Source organism: Hemicordylus capensis, chromosome 11 (assembly GCF_027244095.1).
Source record: "Hemicordylus capensis ecotype Gifberg chromosome 11, rHemCap1.1.pri, whole genome shotgun sequence".
NCBI lineage: Eukaryota > Metazoa > Chordata > Lepidosauria > Squamata > Cordylidae > Hemicordylus > Hemicordylus capensis.
In genome coordinates, this window is record NC_069667.1 from 22,643,053 (window position 1) to 22,661,865 (window position 18,813).

The 18,813-nt window shown below is 44.7% G+C and overlaps 2 protein-coding genes across 7 annotated transcripts in view; both read left to right on the plus strand.

The window, feature by feature from the left end:
- Positions 1-242: 242 nt before the first annotated feature.
- HMGB3 (high mobility group box 3) lies at positions 243-8,173 on the plus strand. 2 transcript variants are annotated; one of them, XM_053273516.1, is made up of 5 exons: positions 243-397; positions 3,279-3,438; positions 4,498-4,637; positions 5,541-5,715; positions 7,048-8,173. In XM_053273516.1, exons 2-5 carry the CDS (start codon positions 3,289-3,291, stop codon positions 7,198-7,200), a joined length of 618 nt encoding a protein of 205 aa, XP_053129491.1. In that variant the 5' UTR covers positions 243-397; positions 3,279-3,288; the 3' UTR covers positions 7,201-8,173. The 2 variants fall into 2 exon arrangements, with proteins under 2 accessions (XP_053129491.1, XP_053129492.1); XM_053273517.1 differs by lacking the exon at positions 243-397 and adding an exon at positions 901-1,031.
- Positions 8,174-11,246: 3,073 nt separating this feature from the next.
- Positions 11,247-18,813, plus strand: part of GPR50 (G protein-coupled receptor 50) — a 73,763-nt gene continuing 66,196 nt past the window's right edge. The window contains exons 1-2 of one of the 5 annotated variants that reach the window (XM_053273508.1): positions 11,247-13,076; positions 15,367-15,424. The gene's annotated coding sequence lies outside the window, so the exon portion shown is untranslated. Of the gene's footprint in view, positions 15,425-18,813 lie in introns of all 5 variants that reach the window. The other 4 variants (XM_053273509.1, XM_053273513.1, XM_053273511.1 and 1 more) reach the window with 4 other exon arrangements.

Consider the following 18,813-nt stretch of genomic DNA (forward strand, 5'->3'; position numbering starts at 1 on the left):
CACGCTTCTGTTCCTTCCCCCACGATTAGCTGCTGCTACTCTCCAAACTTTCCCCCCGCTTCTTCTCTGGTTTGTGGCTTTTTTTCCCCTCTCGCTCGCTTCTTTTCTATAATATTTTATTTCTGCTCCCTCTTGCCAGGCGGGTGTTCTTTTTGAATGAATGACTTGACGGGTTCCAGCCAATCGGCGCTGAGCCCTGCTTAATATTCAGGAGCCCCTTCCCCAATGGCAGGGCGAGGAGGTTGTTTTAAACGGCAGAGCCCCGCAGCCAATCAGGCCGCTCTCGTAGGCAGCCAACGCGAGGCTCAGCCCCAGCCAGCGCTGAGTCTTAGCGCGTCGTGTGTGCGCCCTGCTCGCTTCTCTTGCTTATCGCCTAGGCTTAAAGCGAACAATACAGGTACGTTCCCGGAGCTCCACTTTGCAACTTTTCGGGGGGCGGCTCTCTGCTGGCCCTTTAACTTCCCTCCCCCTCTTCTCTCCTTGCAAACCCTTTTTCTCTCCTTTCCTTTTGCAGCAAATTTATTTTTTAATTCCTGATTTATTCCGCCCCCCGCCCAGTAACTTTTTCTTTCCTTCCCCCTCCCTGCCCGTCCTCCGTGCGTAAATATTAAGCGTGGGAAACCCAGATCCTAGTGTCTTATTTGGAGACGGGGGGGTGGTTGGGGGGGAGGAAGGAGGGGACGCCTAGCTAAGCCCAGAAGGAGCCTGGCTCCCCTTAATTTTTCTCTCCCTCTTTTTTTCCCCTTCCTCCCCGTCTTCTAAATTCTCCAATTGCGGGGGGGTGTCCCTGCTCCGCAGGGCATATGCAAAAAAAGTCCATGCCGGGAAGCGTGGATCCCTGCCCCTCTTGGAGTGGAATATGGCTGGTGCATTCACTCTGGTCCGCATGGGTAGGGATCTCCCACTAACGGGCAGGCGAGCCCCGCGCCGCCCGCCTCCTGGGCTTGTCGCCCCACGCGCCTGCCCGCCCTGCCCGCCGCCTCCCGGGCTGGGATCGGGACACGAAAGTTGCCTGGCCGTGCGCAATGCTGGTGCCTGCTGTTTATTCTGCATTAATAATGGCTGTCGCTTTAGCATCTGACAGGGATAAGCCCTGCGCGTCCCGGGGAAGCAGGTCCCCCCTCTTTTTCGCCTCCCTCTTTCTGCTCCCCGCGCCCCGATCCGCCCCGCACCCTTCGCCTCTTCCCCCTCTCCGTCTCCCCTCTCCAAAAAGGTGCCCCTCGCCCTTCTCCGACCCCGGGCAAGCCCCGAGCCGGTTCCCCCTCGCGCTGCCGCGGCTGGAGCTGTGTGTGCATTAATATGGCTGGCGTTTTAGGAGTACGGCTGAAGGAAGAAAGACGTGTAAAGGCAGCAGAGAGACGGGGAGGGGGAGCTGCGCCGGGCGAAAATCCGCGGGGGGGCCCCGCAGAGCCCCCAAACCTTTCGCCTTCGCCCCCGATGGTTTATCTCTCCCCGCCGGTGCCCTTGGCGGGGTGTTTTGGGGCCGGATTGGTCTTTTTCGCACTTTTCCCTCTCGGCGCGGCTGAGTGTAGCCTGGGCTGTAATGGCTGCACGGCAGTCTTTGTTATAGAGAGTATTGCGCTAAGCAGGAACATGGGAGGCGGGGGGGAGGCTGCTTGGAGGCTGCTTTTCCCCCCTTGCCCGGACCCCCAGCCCCCCCGAACCCCGCGGGGATTCAAGAGGGGAGCTTTTTCTACCGGGCTGGGTGGTTTTGGGGAGGCTGGCGGCTGGGGTCTGCCCGCCCGGGGGGTTTCTCCGAGCGGAGGGGTGCTTGCGGCTTTGTTAGGCATAGCAGCCCTCCACTGCTTTGTAGAGAAGCCATTTTAGCGAATGGAGCTGGCTGTGGGCGACGAGGAGAACACTTCTCTCCATATCCCAGCCTTAGCTGAGCACCAAGACTATAGAGATTGCTATAGCAAGGGCAAGAACCCGGGAGTATGCCCCAGCCTTGCTTGGCTTTGCCCCCCATGGCCAAAGGCACCCCCTAGGAGAGCCCAGGGGCTCATTTGAGGGGTACTTTCTTTCATGAAGAAGCATTTCACAAAATGGAAGATGAATTATTGGTGTCTTGGTGACCTGTCGTTTTTTCCCCCTCTTCTCTCCTTTCCACCCGGCTATTGGAGTTTCCAGCAAATACAGCGATCCATGCTGCTCTCGACTGGCTTCAGCAAGGCAATCGGGGCTCTTTAAATGCAACTTGCCCCAACAGAATAGTGTAAAAAGCGGGGTGATTTTTTTCCCAATGACCTTGGGGGCAGGGAAACAAGGAACAACAGGAAAAAGGCGTAGGGAAACGAGATGCAGCAATTTTTTTTCCTCCTGTCCTCTGAAACTTTTCAGACAGGCATGCAACCTTTTTAATAAGAACCGAAATGGGATTTTTTAGAAGGAATTTTAACTTTTGAGGGAGGGGTCAGTTTTCTGAATTTTTTTTTTCCCCTTTCAGGAAAAGCCATATCAAGGCAATATCTTTAAAAGAGATAAATTATTTTCACTTTTAACACATTTATTGCAAATAATGGTAATTATAAAAAATAAAGGTTTGCAACATCTTGAGCAGAATAAAAATGGGTTTTTTTTAAAAGAAGCTCACAATTTCTTTCTTAAAAAAAAAACACCAACTGGGGGTGACAACCATATACAAAAAAGTTAGTATCTGTTCTGGTGGCTTAAAAAAAGTATTAGTGGCCACACAGACACCTGAAAACTGTCTCTCTTGGTGAAGCAACATCAAGAACTTGTGGTGTATTAGCACAAACTCATGTATATATAAACTTATGAATTTTAACCAGTTTGAGACCCACTATTTGACAGCTCTTCTAACATTCCATGTTGGAATAGTTCTGAAGAGGCAGCAGAAGAAGCAAAGATGAATGCACACAGTTGTAAACTGTAATGCCTCAATGGGAATGGTGTAGTGGGAATGGTTCACACAAGTATGCTTACATCTTATGGCCAAGCCCAACTGGATATTTGTGCTTGTCACTTGACTTGCATGTGTGGTGAATAAGCCATTGCAGTCAAACAGACTACATGATGCCTGTGTCAACTCAAACACACATTCCAAATGGAGACAGTTCACATGTTTAACTGAAAGTTAAGTCGTGAGAGAGAGAGAGAGAGAATGCACCCCTTCATTCTGAGAACCTTCCCTAATTCTTGACCAACTGGAGGGAGGCCTAACTTATTTGCTGGTTTCCAGGATGACTCTGCAAACTTAACTTGCCTACCGCAGCCAACTTAAAAAAATTTTGGGGGGTGTCTTGAATATCTTTCAGAGAGTAAAAAATGGCTAAAGGTGACCCGAAGAAGCCGAAAGGCAAGATGTCTGCTTATGCCTTCTTTGTGCAGACTTGCCGTGAGGAACACAAGAAAAAGAACCCAGAAGTTCCTGTCAACTTTGCAGAATTCTCCAAGAAGTGCTCAGAGAGGTGGAAGGTAGGTGGTGTTGCACTCTCTAAGTGGGTATCTACTGAGGATTATGAGCAGGGGGTGTGTGACTTTAAAAAGTGGGGGGATTCAATTCCATGACCTGAATAAACTTGATTGCCAGTCCAGCATCCTGTTTCACACAGTGGCCCATCAGATGCAAAACTCCATAACCTTTCCTTGTGCATAATTCTCTAGCTCTTAACAGTTGGGCATAATACACAGCTTGGACATATGCTTATTTACTTGGAAGTAAGTTCCAGTGAGTTCAGTGGAGCGCCCCGCCCCCCAAGTATAGGAATTCAGGCTGAATTTGCTTCCACAATTCATGGGGTCAGTCATGAAGGGCATTGTAACCCTAGTCCTCTCTGACTCTTAAGTTACCCCTTTGGCTTCTGAAAGCTCACCAAGTGTTACCCACACATTTGCCACCATAAAGATTAGAAGTTTGCTCTAAATAAAGCAAAAAATATTTCATTTTCAAGAATCTGATTTCTGCACCCAGTAGCACATTCTGCAAAGTAAAGGGTGCTGTCGAGTCGATGTCGACTCCTGGCACCCACAGAGCCCTGTAGTTGTCTTTGGTAGAATCCAGGAGGGGTTGACCATTGCCATCTCCTGTGCAGTATGAGATGATGCCTTTCAGCATCTTCCTGTATTGCTGCTGCTCAATATAGGTGTTTCCCATAGTCTGGGAAACATACCAGCAGGGATTATACCTGTCTAGAATTGCTGTATACCCACAGATCTAGCTGAAGTGGATCCAACAAGCACTAGGTTTTCAATGTGTGATTGTTTTGAAGGAGGATGTTTTGCATCATATTTTGGACAGAGGTCTCTGCACACAGTATCCAGTCCTACTTGAATGCTATCTTCCTTTTGCCTAAAACATGCCAGGTTGATGAACAGCTCAACAGACTTTGTTTTTGGGTCTTGGAGGATGGGTTCTCCTTCTGAATGGGTCTTGCCTAGATTGAGGGGGCATTTCAACCGTTTTTCTCAAATCTTGGCTCTAGTTCTCTTTAGTCGGGGGGAGACATGCTTAACTGGCTATATTCTGTCTTTCAGACCATGTCGAGCAAAGAGAAGGGTAAATTTGATGAGATGGCTAAAGCTGACAAAGTACGGTATGATAGAGAAATGAAGGATTATGGACCAGCTAAGGGTGGCAAGAAGAAGAAGGACCCCAATGCTCCCAAACGGCCACCGTAAGTTCACTTTCTAAGCAAAATTATATGAGCTTTGCTTCCCTGAACTAGCAAGAAATGCTGTTTTCTGCAAGATTGAAATATCATTGGAGGGTGGAAAATTGCAAGCCAGAATTCCAATTTTAAGATTTACTGTAAATAGATTTACAAAAAGCTGCTCTTAAACAACAACGAACTTATATGCTGTTCTAAACACTTGCATCTTGCCCTTCTACTAAAACCTATGAAATGGCATCAGCATATACTAAAATGCAAATTCCCTTAATAGTTGTCTAGCTTTTTACCCTTTTTCTTGTTTGCTTTTTGAGAGAGTGTTTCACAAGAGAAGGTTGTCAAGGCCTTGTGGTTGATATACTCGTGCAACTGTTAGAAACATGGTATTTTGTGGGGGCTTCTGATGTTGGATTCCTAAACTTTAGAATCCTGGCACTGAGTAGTTTCTTGCTGTGATCATCTGGGGTGGGGCTTGTCTTTACTAGATATTCATAATCTGCTAATAATTCTTCATACAACACTTTGGACACTATATAAAGTGCGTGCAAGGCTAAGATAGTCAGAATTATCTCCTTTTCAGAATTGGGGTGTGTGAGGATTAATGTTGAGAGCTAGTAGCTTGCCATGGTCAACCTAGCAAGTTCACAAATTATATTTGAACCAGGGAATTATACTTTTTCACTGATTGTTCTTATACTGGTTGAGCTCGCCCCTCCCTCTGCAATCAGAAATTAAAATTTTGGAATTGTAACTTGGTGAGGACTTCTAGAAGTCTGTGCCGCTTCTTCCCCAAACTACAGCTCCCTGATGGGAGGAACCCTACTACTACACCAGTTTGTAGTGTGGAGAATACTGCTAGCCACTAGGCCAGATCAGCCACAGTTGATCTGTTGTCTCTTTCTCCCCCAGGTCTGGATTCTTCCTCTTCTGCTCAGAGTTCCGTCCCAAGATAAAGTCCACCAATCCTGGCATCTCCATTGGAGATGTGGCAAAAAAACTGGGTGAAATGTGGAACAACCTCAGTGATGGGGAGAAGCAGCCTTATAACAACAAGGCTGCGAAACTGAAGGAGAAATATGAGAAGGTAAGGCTGGGTGGCTGCTGGTTTCCTGCCCCCAAATACAAAGCAACAGCTGCTTGTGGCCATCCCAAGTTTGGACCAATACAACTCCAGCCTGCTGTGGACACTTCACAGGAAATTCCACTCAGTCCACCACTCAAGTAAAAAAAATACTTGGAGCTAAAAGTGCAATCCTATGGGCTGTTGCTTCACTGGAAAAAAATCAGTGCAATGATTTCCCCCCCTTATTTCACATCTGTGGATCGCCCAAAACACAAGTCTCTGGGCGGTTTACAACAAAACAAATAAAGATTAAAACATTAACAATTTAAAATTTAAAAATGACTATTAGAATGGTATCTAATTAAAAGCCTGGGTGAACAAATGTGTCTTGACTGCGTTCTTAAAAGTTGTAAGAGATGGGGAGGTTCTTAAAAGTGTCTTCTCTTTCCCACCATTTCCCTTCCTAAGACGAAATAATGATGGTGGATTCTGGATTATTGATCTTCTGAAAAAGATCAATAGCCACCAAATTCTAAATGTGAGGAGCCTATGCTGAAGAGGTGGCATCTCCTGTAAGCCCTGCCAGGGGACTGTGGGATGTGGAGATACCTGATTTGTGATTGCACGACTTTCATAGCTTGTGATTTGGGGGGGAAAGGTAGTCCTCTTGATCACAAGGATGCTTGCAGGTGGGAAGGGCTTGGTGACTCCTTATAAGCCAGACCAGTCACTGATGAAGATTTCCAGAGTTCAGGGCTCTACAAAAGTCCTTTTCATAGCAGGACAAGAAACCATACAATTTATTTTTTAAAAAAATATGGGTGGGTTATAGACTCTTGATGGGTACAAGATTTGAGCTACTTTGCTCCTGGATTCCGATTCTCTCCTCAAATTGGGGAATGCATGTGATGCCAGTGGCTTGCATTCAAGAGCTTCTTGTGTACAGAAGACACTGTTGTAGGCACGAAGGTGGGGAGTGGTCTGTCAACTTGTCTCCCTTCATGCAGCATGGTATTGCACACAGTTTGGGGTGGGTGGGGTCCCTAACCCTTTGGAGTGTCATCTTCAGGGTAGAAGGAGATGGACACATTGTGCAAGCTGGGATGCAAAGTGATGATTGTTCATTAATTAAAGCATCCACCAGATCTCTACTAAAGGAGTTGCCGTATTGTAATCTGCTCTCTGTATTTTAGTGCCTTGAAGGTGCCAAGGCACAAATGAGCCCTAAAGGCATATGGCAGTGATGTTGTAGTCTCGCACGTGGGAGAGCCATTCAGAGTTCCTTTACAGAGGTATGTGCTGTTACACGAAAGTGGCTTGTGTCCAGTGAACATCATCTTCTTGCCATTGCAGGATGTTGCAGACTACAAGTCTAAAGGCAAGTTTGACGGCGCAAAGAGTGCAGCAGCTAAGGCGGCTGCTGCAGCTCGGAAAAAGGTAGAGGAGGAGGAGGAGGACGAGGACGACGATGAGGAGGAGGAAGATGAAGAGGAGGATGATGAATGAGAAACTGTATAATATTTGTCTCCATGTGAATATCATAGAGTAGGGGAAACACCATTTGGAAAAGATAATAAACTGCACCTCTTATTTGAGAGGGTGTCTTATTTGTCCTTATTAGGTTTAATGACACAATTTGGATTTTGACCACACCATAGCTTCTTTGAAAATTTAAAACAAAGTGCTCTAAGAAAATACAGAAAGGAAAACAAACCATCGTAACTGGTTTACATGAAGTGGCCATGGGTGTCTTTAGGTACCCTGAAACTGTAACAAAGTTGTACATATTTCCAAACATTTTTAAAACAAAAAAAAAAAGTGGAAACAAGACGCTCTAGTGTTCTCCTCAACTCTGTGCACTTTCCTGTTGGTGTAACAAAGCATTTAAAAATGTTTCAAGCATCTTATTTTTTAATTTGTAAGGTGGTGTTTAACTATATGGTTATTGGCTAGAAAATCCTGGGTTATAAACTGTACATATCTATAGTTTGTAAAAACTAGACAGATTTTTGTGGTTCATGCTTCGAGCGGTGATCCTTCAGGGGAAGGCAAGTGACTTTTAATAAAGCTGTAATGCTTTTCCACAAGGGTGTCGCATCTCAAAGCATGCACTGCGAAAGTAGATCTATTTACACTACAGTGGGCGTCCATTTAGCTTAAAGTTGTCTTTCTGTATATAGTGAAATTAGCATTCTGCAGCCATTCTTAGTTGTGGAAGGGGGGTGGTTCAGCTGGCATGAGAAATTGTATGGAATCTTTTTTTTCCCTTTAGTTAAGTGGGGTAGTTTTTAAACAGAAACTGTAGGCCTCTTCATTGTCTTCTTAAAAGTGAAGAGATGGCGCAGAAGCAAGTTCAAAAACACTCTGTACTTAAAGAGAAACAAAATTTGCAAAAATGTTCTGTTTGGTTTTTTTGTATGTTTAGAATGCTGAAATGTTTTTGAAGCAAAAAATAAACAGTATTACATTTTTAAAACTTCTTGACAATATTCGAAATTTCCTGCTTTTTAACAAGGTTACCTTGATGGCAAAGTTTAAGATGAGATTCTGGCATCCCCCTGCCCCCCCCAGTAGCTTGCTTTTTGTCCTTTTTGTTTTTTAAACTTAGTAAATACTCTTCTACATCCCAGGTTGAACATGATGGACAATTAATGGTGGCTTCTTGAGCTGAGTTGAGTGTTTAAAGATGCTATGCAAGATTTGAACCTTTTATTACTTGAAAGTGGGAGCCTAACAACACTTGTGACCTTAATTGTGTATTGGATTATGTGATTACCAGCATTCAGAAAGGTAGGTAACTAGGAATGGGAGCAGACGTTAATCTTAGAATTTCTTTCTAGCTGTGTTGGGTACATCTATAGCCCAAATGCTATGCTTTGTAAATATTAAAATGTGCCTTTTTTGTCCTGTGTTAAACTGTTTCAGACTTGTTCTTTTTTTCCCCAATCGCAGCAATCCAGTTGTTGGCAGGAAAAATACTAGACAGTAGTAAGTGTTCTCGGCTGAACCGTGCAAGTGCTGGCTTGACCAGCTCCTGTTTGCCTTGTTCTATAACGTGGAATCAGTAGTGCATGGGCTATAGACGCCCAACACTACTTCATTGCTTAGTGCTTTACTATTGGTGGGGAAGGGGGCAGTCTGAGTCCTTGTTCTTTGCTTGCTGAACCACGTTGCATGATTTCATTTTTTGTCTCCCATATTCTATACAGAACAAAACTTATTTCAATAAGGATCATTTGTACAAAGTTCTTTACATTCAGTTACTTGTCTGCTGCTAATTTTGTCCTACATGAGCAGTGTACATGACTGATATCCTACTTAATTCTCACAACTCCTCTGAGGGAGGTTAGGCTGAGATGGTGACTTTTCAAAGGCTGGCTGGCTACCTAGCTAGCTTCATGGCTGAGCAAGGATTTAAACCCATCCCAGTATAACACACTGGTTCTTATCTCTGCAGTGAGGCCATTCACACAATAAAAAAAAACTACCCAGGAAAACCTGGGTAGAAGTGATCGTTTGGAAGCAAGGTAGGAGGAGAAGCTATCCAAGTTTTCCTCCTACCTTGCTTCCACACAACCAAAAATTGGGAGCACACATAACTCCCAAACCCGGGTAGAGCACAGTCTTTGATTGTGTGAATGACCTCACTGGCTGTCTTCTCTGCAAAGCTATGGAACAGAAACCTTCAAAGCTAATCAGTAAGGCCATGGCTGAGCTGCAAGCCAAGCTCTTGCCAAACCTGCTTGAAATGTAACCTTTATGATTAACTTTGCAAAATGCAGCGACTGCTGCTTTCCTTGCACTATCAACCCTTTAACTTGGTCAGATGAGATGTTTGTATATTTCTTGCATAGGCTGGCTACCAATAGCCGGGCAGGGTTGTCAAAGGCAACTCCTTGTTCAGGGTGTCTCCTAGTGCTAGCCCTAGGTAGAGGAAAGATCTTGTGAAACAGCTCATATGTGAGAGAGCAGTGGAAGTTGCCACAGGGAAGAGTGTGGAAAGGAATGAGAATTCCTACATTCACTCCCTGGGGACGCTACTTCATTTGCTGGCCAAAAATTATAATCCTGGGAGTGGCTTAAACTGTGTGGTTTTAGAACTTGCCCTTCCTAAGAATTGGCATGGTGCACTGCACAGGCTTAGCCAAATCTCTGGTCTGGTTCTTCCCTTAGATGCCCGATGGGGCAGGATTATTAGGAACATAGGAATCTGCCCTCTACCAAGACAGACCATTGGTTCACGTAGCCCACACCGGTGGCATCAGGGTTTCAGACAAGAGTCTCTCCCTGAACTACCTTGAGATGCCAGGGGTCGAACCTGGGACCTTCTGCGTTCAAGGTAGAGATGTTCTACCACTGAGCCATGGGTCCATCCTCATTATTGACTACTTTGCAGGCCTGTCATAAGGATCACGGAGGCAATGTGCTCTGAAAACTGCATGTATACCTGTGAAGTGTGTTTATACAAACCATATTTTGGCTGGAAGGAAAGTCAAATATTGACTTGCAAGCAATAAAACATCTAAGTGCCACTACAGTGATACATTCGAGGTGGGGGAAAGCAGGATACTGACTGACCTGTCTGTCAAGCCAAAGTTGGCTTCTAGGGAAACTTGCTCAAAGTTTTCTTTAGAAAGAAATTGAAACTGATGATCTGCAAAGTAGCAATGCTTGTGATTGGAGCTGGCTGTTGTATTGAACGTGGTGGTCTGAAAGGATTTTTTTTAAAAAATAACTTGCATAGTAAGCTGCTGCAAGTACCTCCCTACACTGTGAATGTTATCTCAGACACAGGTCATGTGAGGGAGACTCCATAATTCAGTCCCTTCTATGCTAGCATTGTATTAGTATAGAAAAGCCTGCATGGGTTTCCTAATAGGCTAGGACTTCTGATTTTTTTCAAGTGCAAGCTTGGTTTAGCTTCCTTGTTGGAGCTAAACCTTTTAGTTGCATTTTTAAAGTCTTCTGGGTTAAAAACATATCCCGACAAAGGGTGTAACATTTATTTTTTAATATACTGCCTGGTATGTACATTTCTAGGATGAAGCAGGAATAATAGCATGAAGCATGCTGTCGAAGGGAACATCCAAAACAGTACCCAGTAGACACAGACAAGCTGAAGCATGGTCCACAGACCAGAACTGCATAAGCGCTAAGACGTCTGTCTTTAAAACTGAAAAGGCCCAGCTTGCACCCTAAATTGAAATGCACCCAAAATCTCAAAGCAAACCTTGTAGAATAGGGTCCAGAAGAGATCGGGGACAACAGCACTGGCAGCAGTTAACTTGCAAATCCCTCTATTCTACCAAGGAAAAACCACAAGGCTCTCTGTGGCCGCCAGGAGTCAACACCGACTCAATGGCACACTTGACCTTTAGGCCAATTTAAGGGGGTGCAGTGGAGATTTGAGGGACTGGCACACTAGCTGCAGACCTGGCAAATCTTATCGGTGGGGAATAAAAGTTGAGTTGCGGTTTGAACTCGCCTCTATGCCATAAACTCGCCTTTTATGTTTCCTTGGAAAGCACCTCGGTGCAGGTCTCTGCTTTTGGAAAGCCTTGATCCTCTGCCTTCCTTTTCTGTCTCTTAGCTGCTGTGTCCAAACTCAGATATCTATAAAATGTAGAAATACTCTTATCAAGATTTTGGCAGAGCTGGTGCAATTGCATGCTGTAGAAAGTGCTCGGGTTATACAGCGCCATGTGATCCTCAGTTGGTCTGTCTCTGGGAGGGCTTTAGCTAATGGCACTGTAGCAAGAGCACTGCAAAGTCAGGACTGTAAAACATTGAGTTGAAACTCTTGCCTAAATTGTCGTCCAATAAAACCCTTGACCTCGGGCAGGAAATCCTGGTTCAGTTAAGATCTGGCCATGGCATCAATAGTTGCTGCTAGCAGGGGAAGGTGAGGAAAAGAGTCCCCCAGGATGTGTACCTTGCAGTGCTGACCACAAAAATATATGTTGCTTAAATCGCCGTATTTAAGCAACATAGAGAGGAGAGCTGGTCTTGTAGCAAGCATGACTTGTCCCCTTAGCTAAGCAGGGTCCACCCTGGTATATTTGAATGGGAGACTTCATGTGAGCACTGTAAGATCTTCCCTTCAGGGGATGGAGCTGCTCTGGGAAGAGCATCTTAGTTCCAAGTTCCCTCCCTGGCAGCATCTCCAAGATAGGGCTGAGAGAGAGAGACTCCTGCCTGCAACCTCGGAGAAGCCGCTGCCAGTCTGTGAAGACAATACTGAGCTAGATAGACCAGTGGTCTGACTCAGTATATAGCAGCTTCCTATGTTCCTATATTTTAAAATGCTTGTCAGTCTTTCTGTCAGTCCTGTTGTGCACCCTATGGACTAGGCCTCACCCAGAGATGAAGCTAACCTATTGGCATATTTTCTTCATGGTTCTTAAAAAGCGTGCTGCTTGTTCTCTTGGGAGCTAATGGCACCCAGCTGCCGACAGAAGAAAGCTTTATTAAGGGGCACCTTGAAGATAGTGGCCAGGATCCAGGCGAAGCTAGCCATGACAAAGCACCACTTAAATAGGGCAAGTTAGTCATGGCCTAGCCTAGTCCTATGCACTTCAATGGGACTGAGTTGTCGTGACGACCAAGTCCCACTGAAATTAATGGGTCGAATTAATTAATGTTAGTCGGGATTAACTTGCTTCATTCATTTAAATCGGGCCTGCACAACATAAGGTCCGGATTTGGCCCACGGAGACTCTTTTGCTGGCCCCAGCGGTGGGCCCAAAGTTTTGTGGGGCCTGAAGTGAGGTGGAAAATGCTGCCTTGCCCTCATAGTCCTGGCGGGGGTCAGCCCCCTTTCAAAATCAAACTTTGAAAGTTCATGAGGGGCAAGGAGGAGGAGAAGCAGCCTTCTCATCTCTCCTCATACTGTGGTTAACTAATATTTGCTTTCGTTTATATTTAATACTCTTAACATCATCATTCATGTGCTGGGCATTTACCTCAGCCCACACATACACACCAAGTCATGGTTGGTTCTGGCCTACTGGGGTATCTTGAGTTGCGCACCCCTGATTTAAATGATGCTGAAGCATGACTAACTTACTCTGGATCCTGCCCACTGGCTGGAGAGTTTTATTTATTAATTTTATTTACATTTGCACCCCGCTGTCCCTCCGAGGAGCTCAGAGCCTATTCACATACATGCTTCTTTTTCTCCTCACAACAACCCTGTGAGGTAGGTTAGGCTGAGAGTTCAGTGACTGGCCCAGAGTCACCAAGTGAGTTTCATGGCTGAATGGGGATTTGAACTCGGGTCTTCCCAGTCCTAGTCCAACACACTACGCTATGCACCTCAGGCATGCACAATAATGACCTTCATGCTCTTGTGCCATAAATGCCTGTACTCTTACCTACCTGAGGTAATTTTGCTTAATATATAATGAGCCATGATGGCTGGCAGAACTGTGGTCTGCTATTCCAGTGTACCATTCCTTCCTGCTGTCTGCGAGGACCATGTTGTAGGCTGGCCTAGCATGCATGAGCCATTGAGATAAATAATTTATATTTATTTAATTTTACGTTTTATATCCCGCTCTTCCTCCAAGGAGCCCAGAGCGGTGTACTGCATACTTAAGTTTCTCCTCACAACAACCCTGTGGAGTAGGTTAGGTTGCAAGAGAGGTGACTGGCCCAGAGTCACCCAGCAAGTCTCATGGCTGAATGGAGATTTGAACTCGGGTCTCCCCAGTCCTAGTCCAGCACTCTAACCACTACACCACGCTGGCTCTTAATAACTGCTTCCTGCAGCAGGGGGTATCTAGCTTATCCTGCCCTTCTAAGGAGCCCAGAGTAGTGTACAAAGCTCTCTCTTTCCCTTTTCTTTTGGATTTGAACCCAAGTCTCCTTGTCTAACACGAACCTTTAGACCCCACACCAGTGTACCAACTGTTGTCCGAACCGTAACATTGCTTGCAGAAAGCAATTGGACACAGTATTCATACGGTGTTGAGTATCAGTTCATTTCTTAGCATAAAGCTTTGTTCTGTGTGTGAGAATCCTGAAAATACATAAATTTAAAAAAAAAACACTTGGTTAGCCATCCCATAACATTGTAACAAAATGTGTTGTTAACTGCCCCCATCACTAGCATAGTGGTGAAAAGTCTAAGCTGTGAACCAGAAGCATGTGGCTGAAATCTCATCTCTCTCATGAGCTCTGAGGTAGTCTCCTGCAAGGTCTTGTTTCCAACTTCAGTGCCCCATCCCTGCAAAATATGGGGATACGGACTCAGACTTGCCTCACAGGATTGTTGCAAACATGATATTCCCTTCAGGGGATGGAGCCGCTCTGGGAAGAGCATCTAGGTTTCAAGTTCCCTCCCTGGCAGCATCTCCAAGATCGGGCTGAGAGAGACTCCTGCCTGCAATCTTGGAGAAGCTGCTGCCAGTCTGTGCAGACAATACTGAGCTAGATAGACTCAGTATATAGCAGTTTCCTATGTGACTTCCTAGTTCACACCACAGTCCCATCACTGTTATGCGACACCTTCTTCTTTAAAAAAGAACAGTCGCAATAACTAATTAAACTCAAATTGTCAATATGCACAAAAACATCAGAAGAAACGAGTGTGTGGAGCAGAAAACATTATCAGAATGTCTCCTGAACCTTCATGTGTCAAGGGGAGTGAGAATCGGTGCACACAACATAACTTTATGGCAGAACAATTAATCATTGTGGCCCAGATATATATAAATCCAACTAGTAGCTACACTATTTATGTGTCTGGGAAGCTGCTGTGTTTGGTGGAACCAGTCGGATTCATGCTTGAAAAGTGATCTTTCTCTCTCTCTCTTTTTTGATAGGGAGGTTCTGTGGTTGCTGCATCTGCAACAATTTGGGCAGAGTGATTTACTTCAGTCCTCTGCATGTCAAAGTGAATAGGAAACTGTACTGGTTCGTTAATGTTTCAAAGTGCTAGGTTTAGGAAGTAACATGGCATGGGATGGTTTTAAATTTTTCATATGGAACTCTAGATGGCCTAAGATAATGCTTCTCTTCCTTACTAAAGGTAAAGTTGTGCCTTTGAGTCGGTGTCGACTCCTGGCAACCACAAAGCCATGTGGTTTTCTTGGGTAGAATACAGGAGGGGTTGACCATGGCCAGCCACCTAATGGCGCAGTGGAGAAGAGAGCAGAAGGCTGTTAGTTCTAAACCCTGTTGGTGTGCTTCCCAGAACATGGGAAACTCCTATATCAGGCAGCAGCAATATAGGAAGATGCTGAAAGGCATCGTCTCATACTGTGTGGAAGCAGGCAATGGTCAACCCCTCCTGTATTCTACCAAGAAAACCACATGGCTCTGTGGTCACCAGGAGTTGAAACCGACTCGACAGCAGAACCTTTCCTTTCCCCCCTTTACCATTGCCATCTCCTGCACAGTATGAGATGATGCTTTTCAGCATCTTCCTATATCACTGCTGCCCGATCTAGGTGTTTCCCATAGTCTGAGGAAACATACCAGCGGAGATTCGAACCGGCAACCTCTGGCTTGCTAGTAAAGTCATTTCCCCGCTGTGCCATTTACTTTCCTCACTAAGATGTTTTTAAATGCACTATGCAGAAAAGCAGGGTTTAAAAACTGTGACAAAGATTATCTTGCATGCTTAACAGTTTTAATAATATAACAGTACCTGTACAATTCTTTTTTCAGTGTACAGAATGCTTCACGTATATCTTTATGTCGTCGTTAAAACCACTCTGTAAGGTAGGTAAGTACATAGTATTATCCCCATATTTCAGCTTGTTGAAGGGCACCTAATGAATCCATGGCAGGGTCAAAAAACTAGCAGGGCAGTGGGATGTAATTTTGATTTTGCAGCTCAGTCTCTTAACCACTATATTGCACCAGCTCTTGGGATCAGCTAGACTTCTAGGCTTTAGGGACAGGTCACATGCATATCCCAATGCTGCACAGACTTACATTGGTTAAATAGTCATTCTGTCCTCCTGGGAACCTGGACCTATGGTTCTAGGGATCACTAACTCTTGGTTGGTGCCCTTGACAAAACTACTGTTTCCAGAAGCCACATCAGTCGAACTAGTATTAACATGATAAAAGCTTGTGGCATAGATGTGTCTGGTCAGTTTTGGTTCCCCTGTGATGCCCAGGATGGGACTAGGTTATCTAAGGACTGCCTCGCCTTATGACTCTGCTCACTCATTAAGATCAGATGGAGAGAAGCTTCAGTATGATTTGAACTCGGGGTGTTCAGTTGGCAATGAAGTGTGAGAGAAACTTCTCTGTGGTCACCCCCAGGATCAGGATGCATAACTCTCAAAGCCCTAGGAGATGTATTTGTTTATTTGCCTGCCTGCCTGCCTTTTCATCATCTGGGAATTTAGAAGGGCTTTGATTAGTGATTGTGATTTCTTGGGCTGATGGGCTGGCTTTTGTGTAGGTTTGTTCTCCCTTCTACACTACCTTTTTATAATCTTCTAAAATGTATTTATGTGCATAACCCTGAGAGTCACTTTCAGCATTCTTTCACTGGAAAGCAAGATATAAGAGATTAGAGATATAAGAGAGCCAGCATAGTGTAGTGGTTAGAGTGCTGGACTAGGACTGGGGAGACTTGAGTTCAAATCCCCATTCAGCCATGATACTTGCTGGGTGACTCTGGGCCAGTCTTTTCACTCTCAGCCTAACCTACTTCACAGGGTTGTTGTGAGGAGAAACTTAAGTATGTAGTACACCACTCTGGGCTCCTTGGAGGAAGAGTGGGAAAGAAAATGTTGTTGATGATGATGATGATGATGATGATAATAATAATAATAATAAATCTTAAAAAAAATAGATTGTCATCATACAGGAGGGACAATACCTACCTGATTCCCCCATCACAGGAAATAAGTTGTTTAATAGCCTCCAGTATGTTTCTGAAATGAGCCAGTGTTTCATATGCTATGACTTGCCATTAACACAGCTTTCCCCCTTTTTATGGGAGGCTTCCGTGATTCCCAGTAGCTAGAAAATGTGTCACTAAGATGATGAAAATTCTCTCCAAGAACTGGTGTCTGTGTCTGTAGAGATCACTTTTCTGAATAATGTTTAACTTGCTTTTTGATTAAAATTTGGGGTGTTTGTGTGTTAAACATCTGGGCAGGGTTGTATGGGAGTAAGTGGTCCTCCGGATATGCAGTATTCAAGCCACAACAAATGCGAAAGTTTCAGTTTCTATTAATACTAAACATTATTTACACAAATGGATTTGTGGGCACTTGTGTGTGGAGGGAAAACTGGCCACGTGAGCAAACCCAAGGATTGCTCGTTGTACTGTTAAACTGATTCTCCCAAGAGCCATCAAGGAAAGAAAACAAACTCCATATGTATTGCAAGGGAGTAATGGATAGTCAGGCTCAGCGTGGGATAGAAGCACCTGGTGCTATAGCAAAACTATGATATTGGAGTAACTAGCAGGTTACTCCACTAACCAAACCAATTACTCTGTCAACAATCCAAGCTGGAGACAGTTAAGTGTACTTAAACATAAGTGGGCCTTCTTGATTGCTACCCCAAGGCTTTGGGATGCGTCCCCTGTCTAAATAAGAGCCTCTCCATCTCTGATAACGTTTTAAAAGGAGGTCAAGACACATTTGTTCACCCAGGCTTTTAATTAGACTCTCAGATCAACATTGTGTTAAATTCTAAATTGTGCCATTTTACTGTAAACTGCCCAGAGATGTGAGTTCTGGGCAGTATATAAATGTGTTCAATTAAAATAAATAAACTAATTGAAATCAAGGGCTAAAGGAACTTTACCTCTGTCGTGGATTGTGGCCTCTGAAAATAGGATTCACTGCAATTCTTCTTGTGGGGTGGCAGGCTAGTGAATATATACTCTGAAACGCTATAAAGCAATCTCAGTAATGGCTGATGTCTCTGAGGAAAGCAGATGTATGGAGAGTGGCAGGAATCCCTATATAGTGTGGGTATAAGACATAAAATAAAATAAGGCACACAGGAGTCCAAAGTTTCTATTCATAGCAGAGGTTGTCTGCCGTGTCTCTGCATGAGTTGCTCTTCTCTTGCTCCTGCTGATCAGCCTATGGATGGCAGAGTTGATTCTGTCCAACTTCTACTCTAGGTATGCTTGGAGCATTTGCCCACCCCTGAATTGGAGACAGGCAAAAATTTGTCTCCCGACAGAGGGAAAGCTGCATCTCTGTATGTGTTGAGAGTCGCTACAGTTGTCACATGCCCAGTATTGGGCTGGGCAGTCCCGGAGTCGGATGTCCTGTCCAGGATACCCAGAAATTTGAGTGGGAAGACTGTTAACCAATTTTACCAATTTCCCTGGTACTTCTCTCGATGCACTGTAGTGACGTGGTATCAATCTGTAAAAGCCACATATGCCTACCCTTTCTCTGGCATCAATGCTGCCTGCTCCGTAGGTTGGCTCCCTTAGAGAGCACCATCTTCGGTATGATCCCCATCGCTCGTTGAGGTCATCTGGAGAGGTCGGTCTCCAGTTGCCACCAGTACGTCTGGCGGTGACCCGAAACCGGGCCTTTTCTGTAGCTGCTTCTGGCCTATGGAATGCACTCCTGGCAGATATCCACAGTTTAGGCTCACTGTCAGTCTTTAAGAGAACCCTAAAAACTTACTTGTTTGGCCTGGCCTTCCAAGGTTTGTAAAAAAAATAATAATAATTAAGTATTTTAATTAGTGTTAAATGGTTTTTTAAAATTGTGTTTGAATTATGTTTATATTGTTTTTAGAACTGTGTTTTAAATGGTGTGTGTTTTTAGGTCTTTTAAAAAAATTTTGTACACTGCCCAGAGCCTTTGGAAGGGGCAGTTTATGAATGTAATAAATAAATAAATATGGCTCAGCAAACCCCATCCCATCCTAGAGTTAGCGAGGATGGTAGTGGACCTCTGGGAAGGTTAGTTCTCAGTATTTCTCTAGTGGCATTGCTGAGGTCCCCCTTCCCTCTAGAACAGGAGTTCTCAACTTTTTAACCATTTGCAAATCAGCCGCCAGGTTTCACTGTCAAGCACTCTTCCAATTCTAGTTTTAAAAAATAATAATAAGGTGTTAACTTGTGCCTTCTCTAACCAGTTGTGTCCAGGAATTATTGCTGATGAATGTTGCAAC

Bases quoted from the DNA above. Each gene is read 5' to 3' on its own strand.
- HMGB3 (XM_053273516.1), top strand. From the start codon at position 3,289: ATGGCTAAAGGTGACCCGAAGAAGCCGAAAGGCAAGATGTCTGCTTAT. The intron at 4,638-5,540 runs GTAAGTTCACTT...TTTCTCCCCCAG, and splicing joins AATGCTCCCAAACGGCCACC to GTCTGGATTCTTCCTCTTCT. The intron at 5,716-7,047 runs GTAAGGCTGGGT...TTGCCATTGCAG, and splicing joins TGAAGGAGAAATATGAGAAG to GATGTTGCAGACTACAAGTC.